General features: G+C 36.6%; 1 protein-coding gene across 3 annotated transcripts in view; it reads right to left on the bottom strand.

Annotated features, from left to right (window-relative positions):
• Positions 1 to 17,581, bottom strand: part of LOC135682465 (deoxyguanosine kinase) — a 27,872-nt gene continuing 10,291 nt past the window's right edge. The window contains exons 1-3 of one of the 3 annotated variants that reach the window (XR_016144692.1): positions 12,449 to 14,556; positions 516 to 5,560; positions 1 to 99 (exon numbers count right to left, since the gene is read on the bottom strand). Coding sequence is in view for 1 of the 3 variants with exons in the window: in XM_065197367.2 (XP_065053439.2) it covers positions 14,622 to 14,703; positions 16,046 to 16,119 (156 nt within the window). In the remaining 2 variants the exon portion in view is untranslated. Of the gene's footprint in view, positions 100 to 515; positions 5,561 to 9,825; positions 12,426 to 12,448; positions 14,557 to 14,606; positions 14,704 to 16,045; positions 16,120 to 17,581 lie in introns of those variants that run through there. The other 2 variants (XR_016144691.1, XM_065197367.2) reach the window with 2 other exon arrangements.

Here is a 17,581-nt window from a genome sequence, read left to right on the forward strand (position 1 = left end):
AAAGTTCACCTCTTTTTTAAAAGCTTTTAGATTACTTCAATTAAAGCTTCTACTAGTTAACTTGGATTAGTGTTGCGTATTGCATTAGTGTTTGAAATGCTCTACTACTGTCGGAGAACCTTCCACTGCGCAGCATTTTCCCACATGTTTTCTTTAGAAATTTTGTAAATTTATAAGGTATTGTTTATGTGTCTTTAATTACAGTTCTGTTTCTCTAGTTTTCGCAGCCAACACAATCGTTGCTGAGGTAATGTGTAAACGTGTTGAACTAATTGCCATATGACTAATCCCATTAACATTATTCTTACTTCTGATTGGTTGTTTAGGTGTAATTTACTTAATCCAAAGTTGTTAATCAGTTGGATTTGTTGTTGATCGTAGTTGGTTGTTGAGTTGATGTAGGAAAGAATGCACGGTTTTATCGATTGATAATCTTACGGTTTATCCAGCCTGTTTATTGAGTTTTTCTCTCATTACGTGATAAAGAATCAAAGAATGCATGGGGTGGGATTCACCTCAACTACAGTTCGTTAAAGGGGCCTCCGTTACGCCACTCACCTAATTCTAAAGTAATTCCCTACATTTTAGAGTGTTGCCGAAAGAAATAGCGTTATTGCATATAAGTTCATAACAAATGCACCCAATATTTTAATTGCTTTCATTTTGTTCCTAACCGCACTAATGTTTTATCTCACCCAAGAACTTGAGATTTTATATATTTATTCCATTTGCATAAACACAGTGCCATTTTCACATTTGCACAGTGCTGCCCCCGCTGCCCCCGTGCTTCCGGCGCCCCTGTGCACCACAGTAGAAAAACTCCTTTTGGAGAATTCTAGGTTTTGCCTTGGGATGTCTAGGTGAAGGCAATTTCTTATTGAATAGTTACATATTTGGGATCTTGTGACAAGTCTTTCTTTCAAATTGTCAGGGCAGAGACCATTTATTATTTTGTAGATCATTACTGCCCGGTCAAATTTTATCAAATTTGAGACCGAAAGCCAATTGCAGCTCCACCCGTCCTTTAATCTTGAGCCTTCTATTAGCGTGCGCGCAATTGTAAAGTCGTAGATGACGCCCCCTCGTTCATTTTAGGGATTTTTGAAGACCCCCTTTTCTCATTCCAAACTTTGCTTTACGTTTATCAACCCTTCCGTATATTAAACTACCCCCGTGCATTAAATGTTGATTTTGGCCATGCCCCCAGCATAAGCGTACGAGACAGTGAGGCTGCGGGAAATAACTCAATAAACTGATAAGATCGTAAAAATAAAAAGCCAACAGGGTAGAAAAGGTCCAATCTTTTCTTCGCTGGTATGACTATCATAGCCAGGATTATAATTATAAAGAAAACCGTTAAGACACTCGACATCAGTCAACACGAAATTTATACGATTTCAAAATTGTTATAGAAAGAACTAAAATAAGAGATATCACGGCGAAAATAAGCAGGCTAAATGATCTTATATGTAGAAGACTTTTCCTTTTCAATTCCAGTGAAAACTACAATTACAAATTTCTCTATTAAATAGGCAATTTGTAACTGGCTATCCTGTTTTTATAAATCAAAACTATTACAATCGTAGTGATTTAGTTATTTATAAATATATGATTTATAAAGCTTTAACATCAAGAAAAGTTTTGCTTAGTTCTACCGTTGTTCTACAAGTATTACCGATCTAATTTACGTTTCGTTTGAAAATGTTAGTGATTGAGATTCTTTAGTTTCTATAGGTAATCTTTGCCATAATATTCGGCCAATAAATCTAATAGTCTCAGTGCCATGTTTGTTGTTTTTTATTGAAGTTCACATTGTATGCATCTAGTAGCAATAACATCTTATGCTGAATTTATATATTTCAATCAAAAGCAGCTCTAAATTTCTCAGATGCAGGCACTGATATTGTTAGGTTAAGTACTGATCAAAGTTTTGGGTGCTATCTTTGCATATGACTCGAAGTGCTTGTTCATGAATCCTTTTTATCATATTGTTTAATTATCGATCTTCAATCCTGCATACAAAAATGGGAAGTAGCTGAAATAAGATATCATAAATGAAGTAAATTGTGAGAGCATATTCGAGGGGCAAATCACTCTTGACAAGGGTGTACTAGATTAATAATCACTAGTGATTAATCTGTAATTAAATCAATTTTGTGTGTGATTAATTTGATTTTTAGTGATAAAAGTGATTATTTTTTTATTAATTCTTTATTCTTTAGAAAATGAATCATAGATTCAAAAGTTCTCTCAAATAATTTCATGCTCAATAAACGTCGTCAAAGATTTTGCAACATACTTTATGAAATTGAAAAAGAAAAATTAGCAGTTCAGTTCAGGGGTAGATCCAGAAAAACTTTAGACTCTTGCAGATTTGCAAACGAAAAAGGTGCAAAATTTTGATAACATTAACAACTAAAAACAGAGATATCTTTTCTGAACAGCAGGATAAGCAAAATATTAAATCAGTATTATAGGTTGGTGACAGTAGCCTGAAGTGAAAAACAGTGAAAAGTGGTTGATCACTTTGAATGAGACATTAAGACATCAAGAAACCTATCTTGTATCAAAAGTAACGCAAATTAACCACTTGGCCATAATGGTGTTGATGTTTTCGATTGAGCTTTCGACCAACCTTAAAATATCATGTTTTGAAATGCTGCTTGCAGCTAGACATGGTGACGGCCTAAACCACTTTTCAATCTTAATATCTCCCAAACCTTAATACTTGGTACATCCATTCACGAGAGGCGGCTTCTTCGCGATATCATTTCATTTCTTGTCTTCCGCAGCTTGAATAACCAACAAATGGACTTCTAGGTCAAATATGATGTGAAATATAAAACATATTTCAAGTATCTTTGACAGCCTATTTTACCTGTATTTAACAGTGATGCAAGGTTACCGATTATACAGTTATATAACATTCGTACTCAAAAACCATTTTCATCTGCTACATACTTCATACTAATGCAAGTTACGTCAAAAATTATGTCAGTTGGGTTAGAGACTTGTGCGCATCTTCTTGCTCAGAGTTGAAAAAGTGGCTGCTGAACGGCCAGCACTTGTCGTATTTTATCAAACAGCCGGAAAATTCTAATATAAACTTGATTTGTTGATACTTCTTAGCAGTTGTCTGAAAACCTGCTATCAGCATTTGAATGATAATAACTGAGTCATTGATATAAGTTCTAATGAAAACATTTTCAAAATTTAAAAACCCGTGTGATTTTCATCTTCTTTGCCGTTCTCTGTGTCAAAGGACTGAACAATCAATAGATAACCATCGGGTGTTGCTATTCAAAATAAGCTTTATAACATGGATTCAGCCCTTGCTCTTACAGGCGCATAAGACCTAGAAACGTAGGCGGAAAACCTAACTTTGAAGTGATCAGGTAGCATGACATATACAAATGAAGCAGTTTTTTTCAGTTTTAAATAAAAAACAAGAAAGTACACGCACTACTCTAAATTCAAACGAAAAGAAGACAACAAATTGAAACGGTTCAACAAAACCTAGCAAGTACATGACTTAAATAAAGAGCTATCTAAGAAAAATTTTGAGAAATTGAAATATCAATGCTTTTAAATGGTTGGTTAAATGATTCTTTATATACCGAAAACATTTCATTTTACGCCCTTCGGCGTCTTTAATACAAAAATAAAACAATCCAAAGATTTGTTCGACTTACAAAAAGTCTCGTTCCATGCCGCATGTTTGGAGGCATGCGCAGATCTCAGCTCCAGATTTAAATTGACTTGGCACTTTATCAGGATTCATTACCCAAAGGGTCATCAGTAATCTGTGAAAGTTTCATGCTTTTATCACTAACTAGAACAATTCTGGGTTATTTTGGTCGTTAAAAGCTGGACTTTCTTAAGCAAAGGAAACTCGCTTGGTCTAGCTCGACGTGTACATGGTTAAATTAGTATGTATTCTAAAAATCCTTACTTCTGCTTGATCTACAAAGCAGAAGACTAACGACTGCTTTTCTGAAGTTCTTATTCAACACAGTATAAAGAAAGGGGTTAACTCCAGAGTTTGAGTAGTGCAAGCATTTGGTTACAACGGACAACTTAAACGTCACAAGTTTCGGATGCCACTGGAACAGCATTACAGTTGCGATAAAAGGCGTCCATGTAAGTAAGAAAGCCCCCATTATAAAATTTAGAGTCCTCGCAGCTTTCAATTCCGCAGCTTTGTTGCTGTTTACTTCACTGTTATCAGTCGTGCGATGCGTTCCAAATTGCGTTTTGAGGGACTTCAAATGTATTGTTTCAACTTCGTCCCAGCCACTGCTCCTACACCAATTTACATCTCTAGTAGGAACATCTGAGGCCCTCTGACTTTGACCCACACTTTGACTATCATTCAAATAAGAATCAGGCACTTTCCATTCGGCGCCGTTTCTTGTGGTTATAGCACTGGAACTGTTCATGTCTGCTTGGCTGTTACCGTAGCCTGACTTAGCAGCGCCAACTGTTGAGGAGAATTTTCCAAGTCTCTGTACTTTCTGCATTTGTCTACTTAAACGCACAGTCTCGAGGAAGATATTTAGGTAACAGAACGCCATTACACATACCTGGATAACGAGTCCTGCAATGAATATGTAATAACGGAAGACAGCCCCGGAGATGAATCCAGTAGTCTTAAGATACGAGAGGCATACTGGAATTAAAGAATACAGCCAAATCAATGCAAGACATATATTGACTCTTGTACCAGTGACGAGCGAATGATATCGGAGAGCGTCTTTTATGCAAATGTATCGATCAACAGCGATAAATGATAAACTGGTTGCAGAACCAAAGCCGCATAATACATCTAGACCTTCCCACAGCCAGTACACAAAGTCGAAGCTTGTTGAATTTCTCCTTGGTTTCCCAGTTAGCAAATATGAGGCCCAAAACGATAACGGAAGGCACCCAACGAGGAAATCAAAGACAGCAAGATTCAAAATGAAATAGTTTGTTGGCGTACGGAGTTTTCTGAATTTGCAGAAGGCGCAGAAGACAAGGCCGTTACCCACCAAGGCTGCAAATGCGATAATAGCCGTCGCAACACCAGCAGTTACTCGCTCTGTTTCAGTTAAAGGCACAGAATATGTGACAGTGCTGTTTGCCATTATCAGTTACAAAATCAGCAACACGTCTTGCCTTGGAAGAGAAAATTGTTCTTGTCTATGTTTTGTCGGTAGTTTTATCCTCGAAACATCTCTAAATAACCGGAATACCACAAAAGCCTTTTCTTGAAACACTTAAAACAACAATGGCTGCAATCAGTTGTTCGGAAGAAGCTCATTTTCTATACATTGATTGAAGTGAACATCTGCATGAAGAAAACTTCCCGTTCTCCCCAACCATCACCTGGTTTCATTGTAGCATTTCTCTCACTCGGCCTTGCGACGCAAAGATTAACAGAGCACTAAGTATTACAAAAGCACAGGGCAACAATGTTTATCGATACTCAATCATCTCTCAGCATAGGCTCAGGTGCAAGCTCCCTTGCTTTATTTGAGACGAACCAGATTTGCCCGCATGGAAGCAGCTTAATATGGGCCTGAAACGAAAAGCAACGTGTAGGAAATTAGTTATCAAGAAATATTTGAAAATATCATCTGATTTCCAGCGAAATAGTTGTTTGGCAAGCTAAAAAACAGTGTACTCATAATAAATAAAGACTAATCTTACTAACAACTCAAATCCGATCCTCCTCGAAGCATAAACTAAAGCATAGGAAACTCTTTTTTTCGCTTATACTTCAATTTTATTCTTTTTATAGGAAAGAGGCTCTTCAAACTTCTTGTCGGGCTTTTCATTAAAATCAGCATTTGCATTGTAAGCAATTTGTATTTGTTAAAAAGCAAAAGTGCATTCGAGTTATTATTTGAGGTCGCCTCTAATATTTGAAATATGTCCTTTCTTAATTTAAGCTTTTTTGTACACCAATTTTGTATAATATTGGTATGAATTTAAAATGCTAATTTCTGTTAATTAATGCCTAATTATTAATCATAAATCTACTTGGCTCTTGGCTAAGAGAGAAATGAAAAAATTCCTAGTTGGAAATTTTGCGTAGTCGAGATGGCATTAGATTTGTCTACTTTTCAACTTTCAAAGTCTTTCCTACGTCCTTTGGTCTAACGTCATTTCATGATGATGCAACTGTATTTAAAAAATGCATTCGATGGAACAGCCGTTTGCGCATATGGTGACAACATTGTTAGGAGTGATACAAAGCTCGATGGGGAAGCAAAAATCTGGATCCGATGGCCGATTACTGGATTGGGTCAGTATGAAATCGGTTAGGCAGCTAGCAAGCTCACCTTATGCCTTAATAGTAAAAACGCAGCTACAACTTAATTATTTAATACCACGTCTTTTAGTGATTAATGAAATTCACGAACTCGCTTTCATACGAAAAATTAGTTAACTATAAATAAATTACAAAAGCGAGAAAATTAGTGTCGGCATTAAATTACACGCTTTTCCACATAGAACTTTCCGCAAACTGGAAAAAATCGTATCTAAATGCAAACATAGATTTTTGAATTTGCTTAAAAAATACAAAGCAAGAGACTAATTTCATGAATTTAATTAATGCGAATTTAAATATTCAGTTAAGTATGCGCTTTTCAGAAAACCATATGCTAAATGGCACTTTAAAACAGCGTTTTTGGGCAGTAAAATCAGTAAAGTTTTCTCATAGGATCTATTAGAGTCAATTTAAGTCACTAGTAACGTTGAAAGAAGTAAAAGGGGATACGATTTTTTCCCTGTCTACCAAACAAATGGTACTAGATGGAAAAAGAGACTTTTAGCAAGTCCAATAATCAACTAATAAATGAACTTCAGAACGTTTCCTGGAGAGGTTCCCCCAGTCTTGGTTTTTTATTTTGGTTGGCCGTTCTACTACCAAACGGATACTCTTGCGTACAAAAGTTAGGGATATCTGCTATCACTAAAGGTCCTTCCAAGTCAAAGATGTGTGTTCACAAATCACACAATTTACTTCCTGTTTACAGTGATCTCCAAAAAAGTTTCTTTTTTATCAAAAATCGTTTCCAAAATTAATAACCCAAAGAAAGCAAGGAAAAGCGAAATCAAAAGTTCTCAGGTTATAAACGTCGAATAAAATATGTCTAAAGACAAGCAGAAATGTATTTCCTGAAAAAAAGTGAATTATCCCTTCTATAAATCTTTTCTAATCTAAAGATAATTTGGCATTTGAATTCCGATCCTTCTGTTTATGAATCCTGATAAACTTACCCAAAAGTTTGATTTTACTACTTACCTCACTATAGTACAGCTCACTAAGCAGCTCGTAACTCACATGCAACGTGACCAGTTTAATTCATCAACATACTCGTCGTATTTCTGGATTTCAACTATGGATATTATGCGGAACAAAAAGCGCTGATATCCCCACCTGCTGTGCACTGGGGAAAACTTTGCAAAATACATACACACCTTAACTAAATGGTGGCAGTACTGTTCTTTTATATTGGAGAACCTACATGCTAATTGCGGTTATAATAAAATAACGTGCAAGCAGTTGCGGTTAGCGTGAGTTGCGAATAATTTCCTTGCAGAAAAACAACGCAATATTTGTTCGGTTTACAGTTGTTTTTAGCTCGCTCTTTTTTCGCCACCACATTAGCACATAAAACTAGAGATTATATCAAACAGGGTCTAAAAGAGAACATTAAACAAACGTCACACAGAAAGAGCGGCTGATAAAAAAAGCTTGCGAAGGCAATAAAAACAGAAGAACAGTAGGTTGCTTTTCACCTATTTATAGTATAAATAAGGAAAGATTTCGGCGTCGTCCTTTCCTCGAATAGTTTACGTAATTTCGTTCAAAAAATTAATATAGCAGTCAGAAAAAAATTCCGATCAAGATTATTAGTTAGCTCCTTATCAAGTTATGAATTAGCTCCTCATTATGTGGTACGCTGTTGTTCTTGCTACGTAGAAAGTTGCATTACATTACTTCTACGCTAATTCGGATTTGCTGGGTTCTGAAGTCTTTTGTCTCGTCTGCCCCCTTATAATATACCTGAATGCTCTGTATCGAAACAAAAGGAAATATTTTCATATTTTCAATATTTCCCATTAGGCGAATCTCCAACATTTACTTGAAAACTCGATGCATGTTTGGCTTATTGAGAAGTGTTGGTTACAATAGCTAAACCTTTAGAAAACCAAACTATGTCATCCCTTAACAATATATGAGTTAATCAAAGCTTGCTTTGTAGTTTACTTTCTTCTCCTTAGATAAATAAACATTTAAAATTCTACTGCCTTGTCCTTTATTCATATCGGCCCTGCAGACAGAGGTAATATTTCACGCAACCTTTGGCTATTTGGCGCACAAAAATTGATGATTTTCAAAAGAGAATGTCCTACAAATAACACCTTACACCATCATTATATCACAGAGCAGAGGTTACATTTCTATTATGTGATTATACCTACAAGTGACTATCCCTATCCATCTTAACTAAATCTACTATATTCCTGGGTTTTCCGCGAATTTCTACATATCCAAATGATTTCATATATACTGAAAATTGAGAAAACTTTGAACTTAACAGGTGTGCAGCGCAAAATTTTCGATTTAACAACAGAGTAAATAAGATAACCGTATGTCTAAATGCAAATTTAATGGAAAGGTGGTTTAATAGATAGTATGATGCAAGTTAAATGCCTGAGAACAACCTGGCTTGGAGAAAAGCAATTGTTTACAAAAAGGATCAGGTTTCATAGAAACTGCGATATCGATGCTTTCAAATTTAGACAGGTGTGATATTAATAACATTTAACGTAATTTTTAGACTCAGTACTGTATTATATTGGTAAATAGACAGGTTACTTTATTTTGTATTCAGTTTCATGTATTTTCCTTTCATTTGACTTATATGGTAGGTTTGTAAAACATTTAAACGAAACTTATTAACTTGTATAATGCGGTTTGCTTGTATAACTTATTAACAAATGAAGTTTTATCAGAGTTAATTTCACGAGGGATGTTGTATAATTTTATTTACTAGGGGCTTTATTTTATCTGAATTGTCTTTTTCCCTTTGGGTGTCATTTATCATGCTTTCATTCTGGCAGTTGGTCCTTGTATGCCCCTTTTTCGATGCATTTGGGATATAGGCCGGAGGGGTTCTGTATTTTGGGTCTCTACACGGAGTTCTTGGTCCCTTGGCTCTGATGAGGGTATTTAAGCGTTTGGGTGGGGCATATCGTGATTGTTGGTAGACTTTTCAACGCTCTTCCCTTTTCAAGTCTTTTTTAAAATTTATTTGTTCTCTTAGGAATTAGAGCTTACTTACATCACAGTATTCTTTAAAAGGTCTTGTTGTTTTTTGGTTTAGGATGGGTCCGGCTTTTTATCCTGTCACATTTTGTCTTTCCCTTTCATACCTTAGGAATCTAAGGAAGGGCTGGTGCATCGGCTCCCGGGTGGGGAAAAGTGATCTTTTCTTGTCCATCCCCTGCCCAGAACTTAAAACAGCTTGCACTTGAGTTAATCAAGCTATATCTAAGGTTTAAGGTTTTTATTTGGGTTAGGTGGAGCAACTTGTGCCGATGCACCAACGGCCCAACGTTGCTCCCCGTGATGAGGGAATGTAGCCTCAATGCCTGATTTCATGAGGGATGTGGCAATGTTATTTCTCTGAGGGAGCTATTTTTATCAAAGTGAATACATTCCTCTGTTGATGTTATTCTCCCGAGTAGAAAATTAAAATACTTTAAAATGCAGTGAAAAATAAAAACAAGACAGATTATGATATAAAATGATCGTGATGAATTTACCTTGCAATAAACTGAATCGAAAACCACTGGCGAGTAATGATTTTATTCGCAGCATTCACACCCTCGCTGCCACTGAGCAACATATAAAGGTGCGCATCTCTGAGCGTACTGAATAGCAAGCGAGGCCTTGTGATATGATACAGTCATATCCTATTAATTATGAAAGAGGCATGCATAATAAGGCAAAAAAGGTCTCCTGAATAAGAGGTGGGATTTGGACTCAATGAATCCTTACAGCGATCTTCTTCTGAAACTGAGACTCAAGATCCCTTTGGCACAGAGGTGCCTTGCAAAGAGAAGACATAGATGCCTCATTAAGGAGCGAAACCGTTCGCACAATGTGAAAAATGGAAGCATGCGACAGGTTAAAGAAAGATTTTAACATCATGTTATTAAAGGGGAAAACGAGCTAATTCGGACATTCTTCTGCAAAGGGCGTTCCCGCAGCATTCTTAAACTCATGATAGGTTTCTTGAATAGCAAAATGCTTGCCAAGCCTGTGAGGAAATCTTCTTGGTGGTATGAGGAAACATATTCATTTTACCGATTGGTGAAATACTCAGATCAATTATAAACATGTATAGAACCAGTAGACTAAAATTTGAATTCCGATTCCGGCATGGAAAAATAAGATGCAATGAAGTTATTCAAAAGCAAATATCCGCACATTAAGAGGGACAGCGCCCACAGCTTGCGAAAGAATGTATGTTTTTGTCGGTTGTGGAGTGATAAAGAATAATATATAACATATTGACGATTTCTTTCGATTTGTGCCTGATGAACACAAAGAGAATTTAAAGCATGCTCAAAAGAGTTTGGTAAGAGCCAAAATATTTTACTCGGAACTGTAGACACCTATGTTTGAATTCTTAAACAAATTTTTTGAAATTATCAATACTTGTTCGCTTTCGTTTGCTTTTTTTTAGAAGGAGTAAACCAAGATTTTAGAAACCGTAGACGCTTCGTGAACAATTGAAAAAAGGTCATCAACAGGAAAATATGAAAATACATAGCAATCAAGCTATACCTTTCAAGGAATTCGGAACCGCATTATTTTCTTAGCAAGAAGATTACTGATGACGACAGGAAGCTATCAGCGATTAGATCCACAGAAAGGAAAGACTAATCAGCAAAAGTGCTGTTGAATTCGAGATTTTACAGCATGCACTTAACTTAGCCAATGCTTTTTAATCTTGAATGCAATTTTATATTGATGATCTCTTTGTGGACCGATAGCTTCATTATCAATACTGTTTGCACAAAACGACAAAATGTGAAATGAGTTTGAATGAAACTATGATTTCAGAAGGAAAATTTCTACCCCTGGGCATGGTTTCTCCAACGATGGTTTCTTGTAGGCAAAACCTTCATTTGGCAAAACCGATGTCTTAGACCCCGTTTACACGAGACCTGGACCACATCAGATCCACAAGTATCTCGATACTTTTGGATCTGATCCCTGAAATGGCAATGCGGTTACAGGTGATCTGATCCAGAACCATTTGCATTTACACGGAAACGGATCCAGATGAATTCAACAGGTTACACACATGGGCTTATCGAATATTGGTGTGCATATGGCATTTTCAGAACTTCGTGATCAAAGCACAGTTCAACCTGAACATGGAGGGAGGTAATGCTAAAAAGGGTCAGTTTTCGTGGACTGAAGAAGAAACTGTGCTACTTTAAAAAGTAGTATTGGACTACAAAACTGCAAAGCTAGCAGGTGGGCAGAATTGGGAAAATATGAGGAAGAATTACAACGACATATCTTCAACATTTCGTAATATTTCTTCAACACAGTAGTCTGTCAACTTGATGTTCGGTTTCCTGGTGCAAAAAAGCCACGGACTACCGATCTGGACCAGATCCACCCGTTTACACGGGATCCGGTCCAGATCGGATCCATACAGGATCACCTTTGAAAGCAATCCCAAAACAGTTTGGATAGCGGATCCAAAAGTATACGGATCTGCCAGTTTCCGTGTAAACGCAAGACCTATCTGTACTCTTTTGGATCCAATCCACTCTCGTGTAATCTTAGTGGGGCTCCTTGATATATTCTATAAAGGAAGTGGAGTAAAAAGCATCCTGTATATCTAAGAGATGTTTTTCTGTTGAAATTGGACAGAAAGCGGAGGAATGTCATACTTGAATATCATATTCAGGCACAGATCGAAACCAATCAAACATCTTTTTCAAACATATTGTAGTAACAATATTTCGATATTTATGCTAGGACCATTACATTCATTCATTCCAATTACTTTTCCTTTGCGTGCTTCTTTCACAGCTCCGCAACATTCAGCATGTCACTTACAACAACATTCGAAGCATGTCATAGCTTCAGCAATCAATTTTTTTTATAAATGCATGTAAATTTTAGTTTGTAATTTAGTCAAGGATAGTCGCGAATAATCATGGTATAAAATACGCCTGATCTTTTCTCTGGCTCCGTGCTCTCTGCACGTAAAATAAGACGTATCGCAAGTTGGAAATGACACGTTAGCCGTTTGGTGTATTTGTTAGTGAACGAACAGCATCAAAGAATCAACATCAATGCGCAATTATCGTTTTGCTAAAATATTACTTTCGGTACTCATTAAAGTATACATATCTGTACCTTTTGGCATTCTCCGACGTCTATACTCTGAGCAGCGTTAGGCCAAGAGTGCTTTATTGTGTCATGTTACCACTGTTTCGAGCTACTTTCAAATTTTACGGCACTAAAGGCTTACTTTGAAGTCCTTTCCTTGACTAGCCATGTATATCAAAAGAACTTATAATGTAGATAGCTATGGCTTGACCTTCTTACAGATAGCTATATCTGGTCACCAGCTGGCAACATTTTAATATAAATGACTTGCTCCTTCTTTACTTCAAGATTATTACGAACATGATTCAATGCATCAACAATCTATATTCAGAGGCTGAAAATTCCTTTCAACAAATCAATGCTTGAATTTCTTGACAGAGGTTTGATCAGCGTGAAGAAGGGGGGCTGCTTTCATTCAGAATAGATAAGCAACAATATTATTCAACTAAAATAAAAAAGGCCTCAATAAAACGTAGGTATTTCAACTTTTGTGATTTTTGTATATCACTGCACAATTCATGTTGGCATTTCTGTTTTCATTGCAAAGGAATATCCAATAGCGATATGAGTAAAAGGCGGATTATTTTGTTGAGATAAGCTTACTGATAAAGCTATACAATATTCAAGGCATATCACCATGTTATGATTTAACAGGTGGAAATATTGTGAACTATGGCCCTTTTCACACGATACCGGATTCATTTAGTATCGGATCACTTTTCATATCGGATAGGCCTTCTGTTCACAGGACGACGCTTGAATCGTTTGTGCAGATTCAAACCGATCCGCTATGAATGATGAAAGGAATCATACCGGATCACTTTTGAGCTTGCGTGAACCGTGAGCGAATGAATCCAATACGGTTTCGCTCCGGAACCGGGATTTTAAAAACAGCTTGGCAATCTTTTCAAGACATGAAATGGCAGTGGATCGCAGTTAAACAATAAATATGCTCTTTGCGATGATGATGAGCTTCACAAGATTAATGCAAAGGAAAATTAGATTGTCTGAAAATTGATTTCGAAATACTTCTTCTTCAAAACAAAACAGCGTATCAGTAATTTTACGTCAAAAAATTTAATCAGAAAAAGAGGAAAACAACGAAGAACATCCCACGTTGCTACGCAACTTCTTCAAGACAATGGATTTTTCGGAGCAGTGTTGAAGCGTAGCGTCACCGTGTGAACAGGAGTGAATCCCATACGAAATGAATCCGGTATCGTGTCAGAGCTTAATATTCGTATCGGAGTGGGTCAGTAAATACCATGTGAAACTAATCCGGTGTCCTTTTAACAGGGCCAATATGATCAAATAAAGAAATCGCCGCTGAAGTTTAGATAATTGCAAAAATATCTAAGACCAATTAAACGTTAAAACTTAACTTTCAAATTTTTCCAAATGTTGCTCTTTGCAACTATCTACCGTAACTTATCAGATTCAGGAACGGTGGAAAACAGACTGTTCAATGGTTCAATGGATGAAGTGCTAAACAATTCAGGCTTTGTACCAGGGGGCAAGTTTGAAATCGTTTTAAAGGTACAAGGAAGAAAGGAGCTTTCCAGATACGAGACAGGCCAGAATTATGAGCATACACAATGTGCATTCAAAGATTCTCGACTCAAAGGACGCAAGAAACGCACTCAACCAGCATCTAGCTAGGGACTGCAGTGGTTGCCCTGCTACCCTTGCCACAAGTCTTTGTTCGGGAGACGAAACTTTTAGTCCTTTGTTTCGAAACAATACCGTCTTAAACCAATCAGTGTTGCAGGGTCATTGCACATGAGCAATTAATAACAGTATTCGCACAACGGTTCTGCCTGTGACCACACAACTCTTGAACTTCCTGCCAGGGCTTCAAGTGATAATGCGCATGCGCGATGACCCTGAAACGGGGGCTAGCGCATGTCTGGAAGACGGGCATGATTTATCTCCCGAACAAGTCAATGAGCCAATCAGGAGCGATTATTTTAAACGAAACTGGTGTTCGTAACTGAACCACACACCTACGTCACCTAACCTCCCCCAGCCTGCCTTTAAGATCAACGTAAGGTAGGCAAATAAGATTGAGAAAGGTAGGCAACTCTGATGCTCGAAAATCATTGAATGGCATTTTAACAAAAGGAGTAAGTAAATCTTAGTGTGCTTTGGAAGAAAAAAATTTTAAATCCAAAATAAAACAACAAACCTTTGCCGACAATCGTTATTCGTCAGGAATTTCGTGTGATATATCTTCATACCCATCAACAGTCAGCTCCGTGCTGAGAAATTCTGAAGTCACTTCACTAAGATTAAAAATGTTACATTTATTAATAAACGAAACTTTTGTAAAAAAACTCTATATGGCAGCATATGATGACTGTAATGTGTGAGAAGGAAGAACCGCAGAATAGGCTGTCCGCCGGATTCTGTGAATCTTGCAATGAGTATAATATAAATACGTAGATAAAATTCAGTAACAAAGCAAGACGGCGACGAGAATCCGATGTAATAAGATAAATTTTCAAAATTAAATTAAACTAAACGAATACTAATATTTCACCCCGGCATCCAGGGCTTCATCAGAGTAAAAAAATGCCTATGTTGTCACGTTCTTTGAAATGAAACAAATACAACAAGACTGTAACTGATTCAACCAAAAAAACTGCTTCGGTGACCTTAGTAAGTCTGGTCGTCACTTCACTTTCAAATGAATGATTAACGAAATATTCCATCTAAAAAGCATCTCAAATCATACCCTACTGCATATAATGTTGTATGTTGTATGGTGATAAACACAGCAAGACTAACACAGCTGATGATCAAAATAAAGATTGCTTCAACAACCTTGGAAGTATTTGAGTCTTGTTATCAGTAAACCTTCAAATGATGATAACTTTCCGGAAAAAAGGGCAGAAATGATTTGTATCGATTCACGTGGCATAAACGTTTGATTATTTTGTAGTGTTATTGTCGAGAAATTTATTGCGTTGATATTCAAGGTTAAGGATACAATCCCAAATGCAGAATAAATTACATCTCCGCAGATCAGACTGTATTCATAAACGAACGAACTGCTCGAGCAAAGAAAGCTTTTCTTTATGCAAATTGGTTTACTATTCCTGTACATCTCAACATTAACAAATATTGAAGCTACTAATTCGTCATACAAAACGAGTGGATACATTGTAATCTTAGAATCTCTATAATTTTCAATCAAATCAGTCACATGGTGTTCGACGAGTCTAAATTATGTACGAAATTTTTAAGAACAGTATCACCATAAGCGCAAAATTTCTAGGATTTTCTTTTCAAACGAAAATGGCTATCGCTAACGAATTATGATACTTAATTGAAAAGATTCACTATTCAAACTAAGCAAGAACTGTAGCTACGAATTCCATCAGCATTGGACTGATTATCGTTGCGGCCTGTTGTCACTAAACTTTCACAATTTTATCTCAGTTAAACTCTTTCCCCAAGACCATTAACGGCTTTTGAAAGTTTGTTTGCCGCAAGCACTAACCCACAGAATATCCAACCTCCAAACATAAGATCTTTCCTGTCAGATTCGAAGTTACCTCATCTTTAATTCTACATGCTGCTCGGCATAAAACACATTTACAGTATTAAGGCTGCAATACATACTTGTCGATAAATCTTTTCGAGATACTTGCTTCCCATTCTCTTTTTCTAGCAATTTCTTCGATATCAGCGATGATCTAGAATGAACAATGTTCGATCTGCAATGCCAGACTGAAATTTGATCGCCAAATCAATCCCAAGCTTTTTACTATTGCAAAATACCTGCCTAGAATTACCTGATATCCAATGTTAGATGTACTGGCAGTAAATAGAACAAATGATTATTCTGTTTCGTGTAGTACTTTTGTTAATAAACAGCGGCTGATCAAAACAGAAGATGTTTAAGCAAATAGAAAAAGGAACGGTTTCGAATCAACGCCTTTGACTAATCGGTTATAAGAAAAGCTCGCAGGCCATTTATAAAGAAATACTCAAAAAATAGTATTGTATCAGCCGAAGCTTAAGAATTATCTATTGCAAGAAATTCTGGATGTCATGGGGCGGCAAAACATTTGATTTAAATCTCTATAAGAAATTTACCAGCATACCAGCACAGGTATTAACATATAAACATCATGAAACAAAATTGCTACAATGGAAGAATGCGTAGGTGGATCACTCTACGGTGAAAGAAAAACCAAACATATTGATAATTACGCGCAAATATATATTCAAACTCACTTCATACAGCTTACAAAATAGGTATTAGCACTGACAAGTAAGATAATGTAGAGAAGAGTTAGGCTGGAAAAAGCTTATGTTGTAGACAGAGATACAGGTATCTGTATGATATAGACAAAAATGAGCAAATCTCTTAGTAGAAGGAGTGCATCACGAACCTTTCAGGTACCACAACGGCAATGAACACAAGAGGATGTGGCACACAAGGGGATGCAATTACAGACGAAACCAGGGCGACACAGAACTTTCAAAGCCATGTTCACGATACAGACTTTAACTCCATCTAACTTCTCTGGCAGATTTTTAAAAGGGTCTGTTTACACAAGTACATATTTGACTACGGGAAACATCCGCTGTTTGCTTACGAAGAGGAAACAATAGAACTGACAAATTCTGCTTTTGATTGCGACAAAGATCAAATGAACCAAAGGAAAGAAAAGTGTTTTAGGCTATACATTGGATTTACAAAATAATACGGTGTGGTGGTCATAGGCCTGTAGCGGCCCTATCTTCCAATTTTTTTATCACACTTTTTGTCTGATTCTATAAGTTGAAAAATCATATGAAATGTCTCAACTGTTAAACTGGTTAAAATATTTTAATCAATCCTGAAAATGTTGATGTCAAAGGATAAGCCCTATATATCAGTATCAACAGAGGTATGGGGCCTAGCCATTGAGCAATCGTGAGATATTTCGCTAAGATAGGCGAATCACTATGGAGTTTAAGAAATCTGTTAATATTTGTGAACTTGGATTAGAGACTAAGCCTTCATAGAAAACATGATTACAAATGAATTGATGAAGTTGTCACAGTTGGACAGATAAGAGAGCTTGAGTCAAGGTACTGAAGGAGAGAAGTCTTGAAGAGATCTCGAAACAAAAAGATATCAATCTGATTAAAGTATTGCAAGCAGCA

Source organism: Rhopilema esculentum, chromosome 16 (genome assembly GCF_057945365.1).
Source record: "Rhopilema esculentum isolate cy_ngs chromosome 16, ASM5794536v1, whole genome shotgun sequence".
In the NCBI taxonomy this organism is placed as follows: Eukaryota; Metazoa; Cnidaria; class Scyphozoa; order Rhizostomeae; family Rhizostomatidae; genus Rhopilema; species Rhopilema esculentum.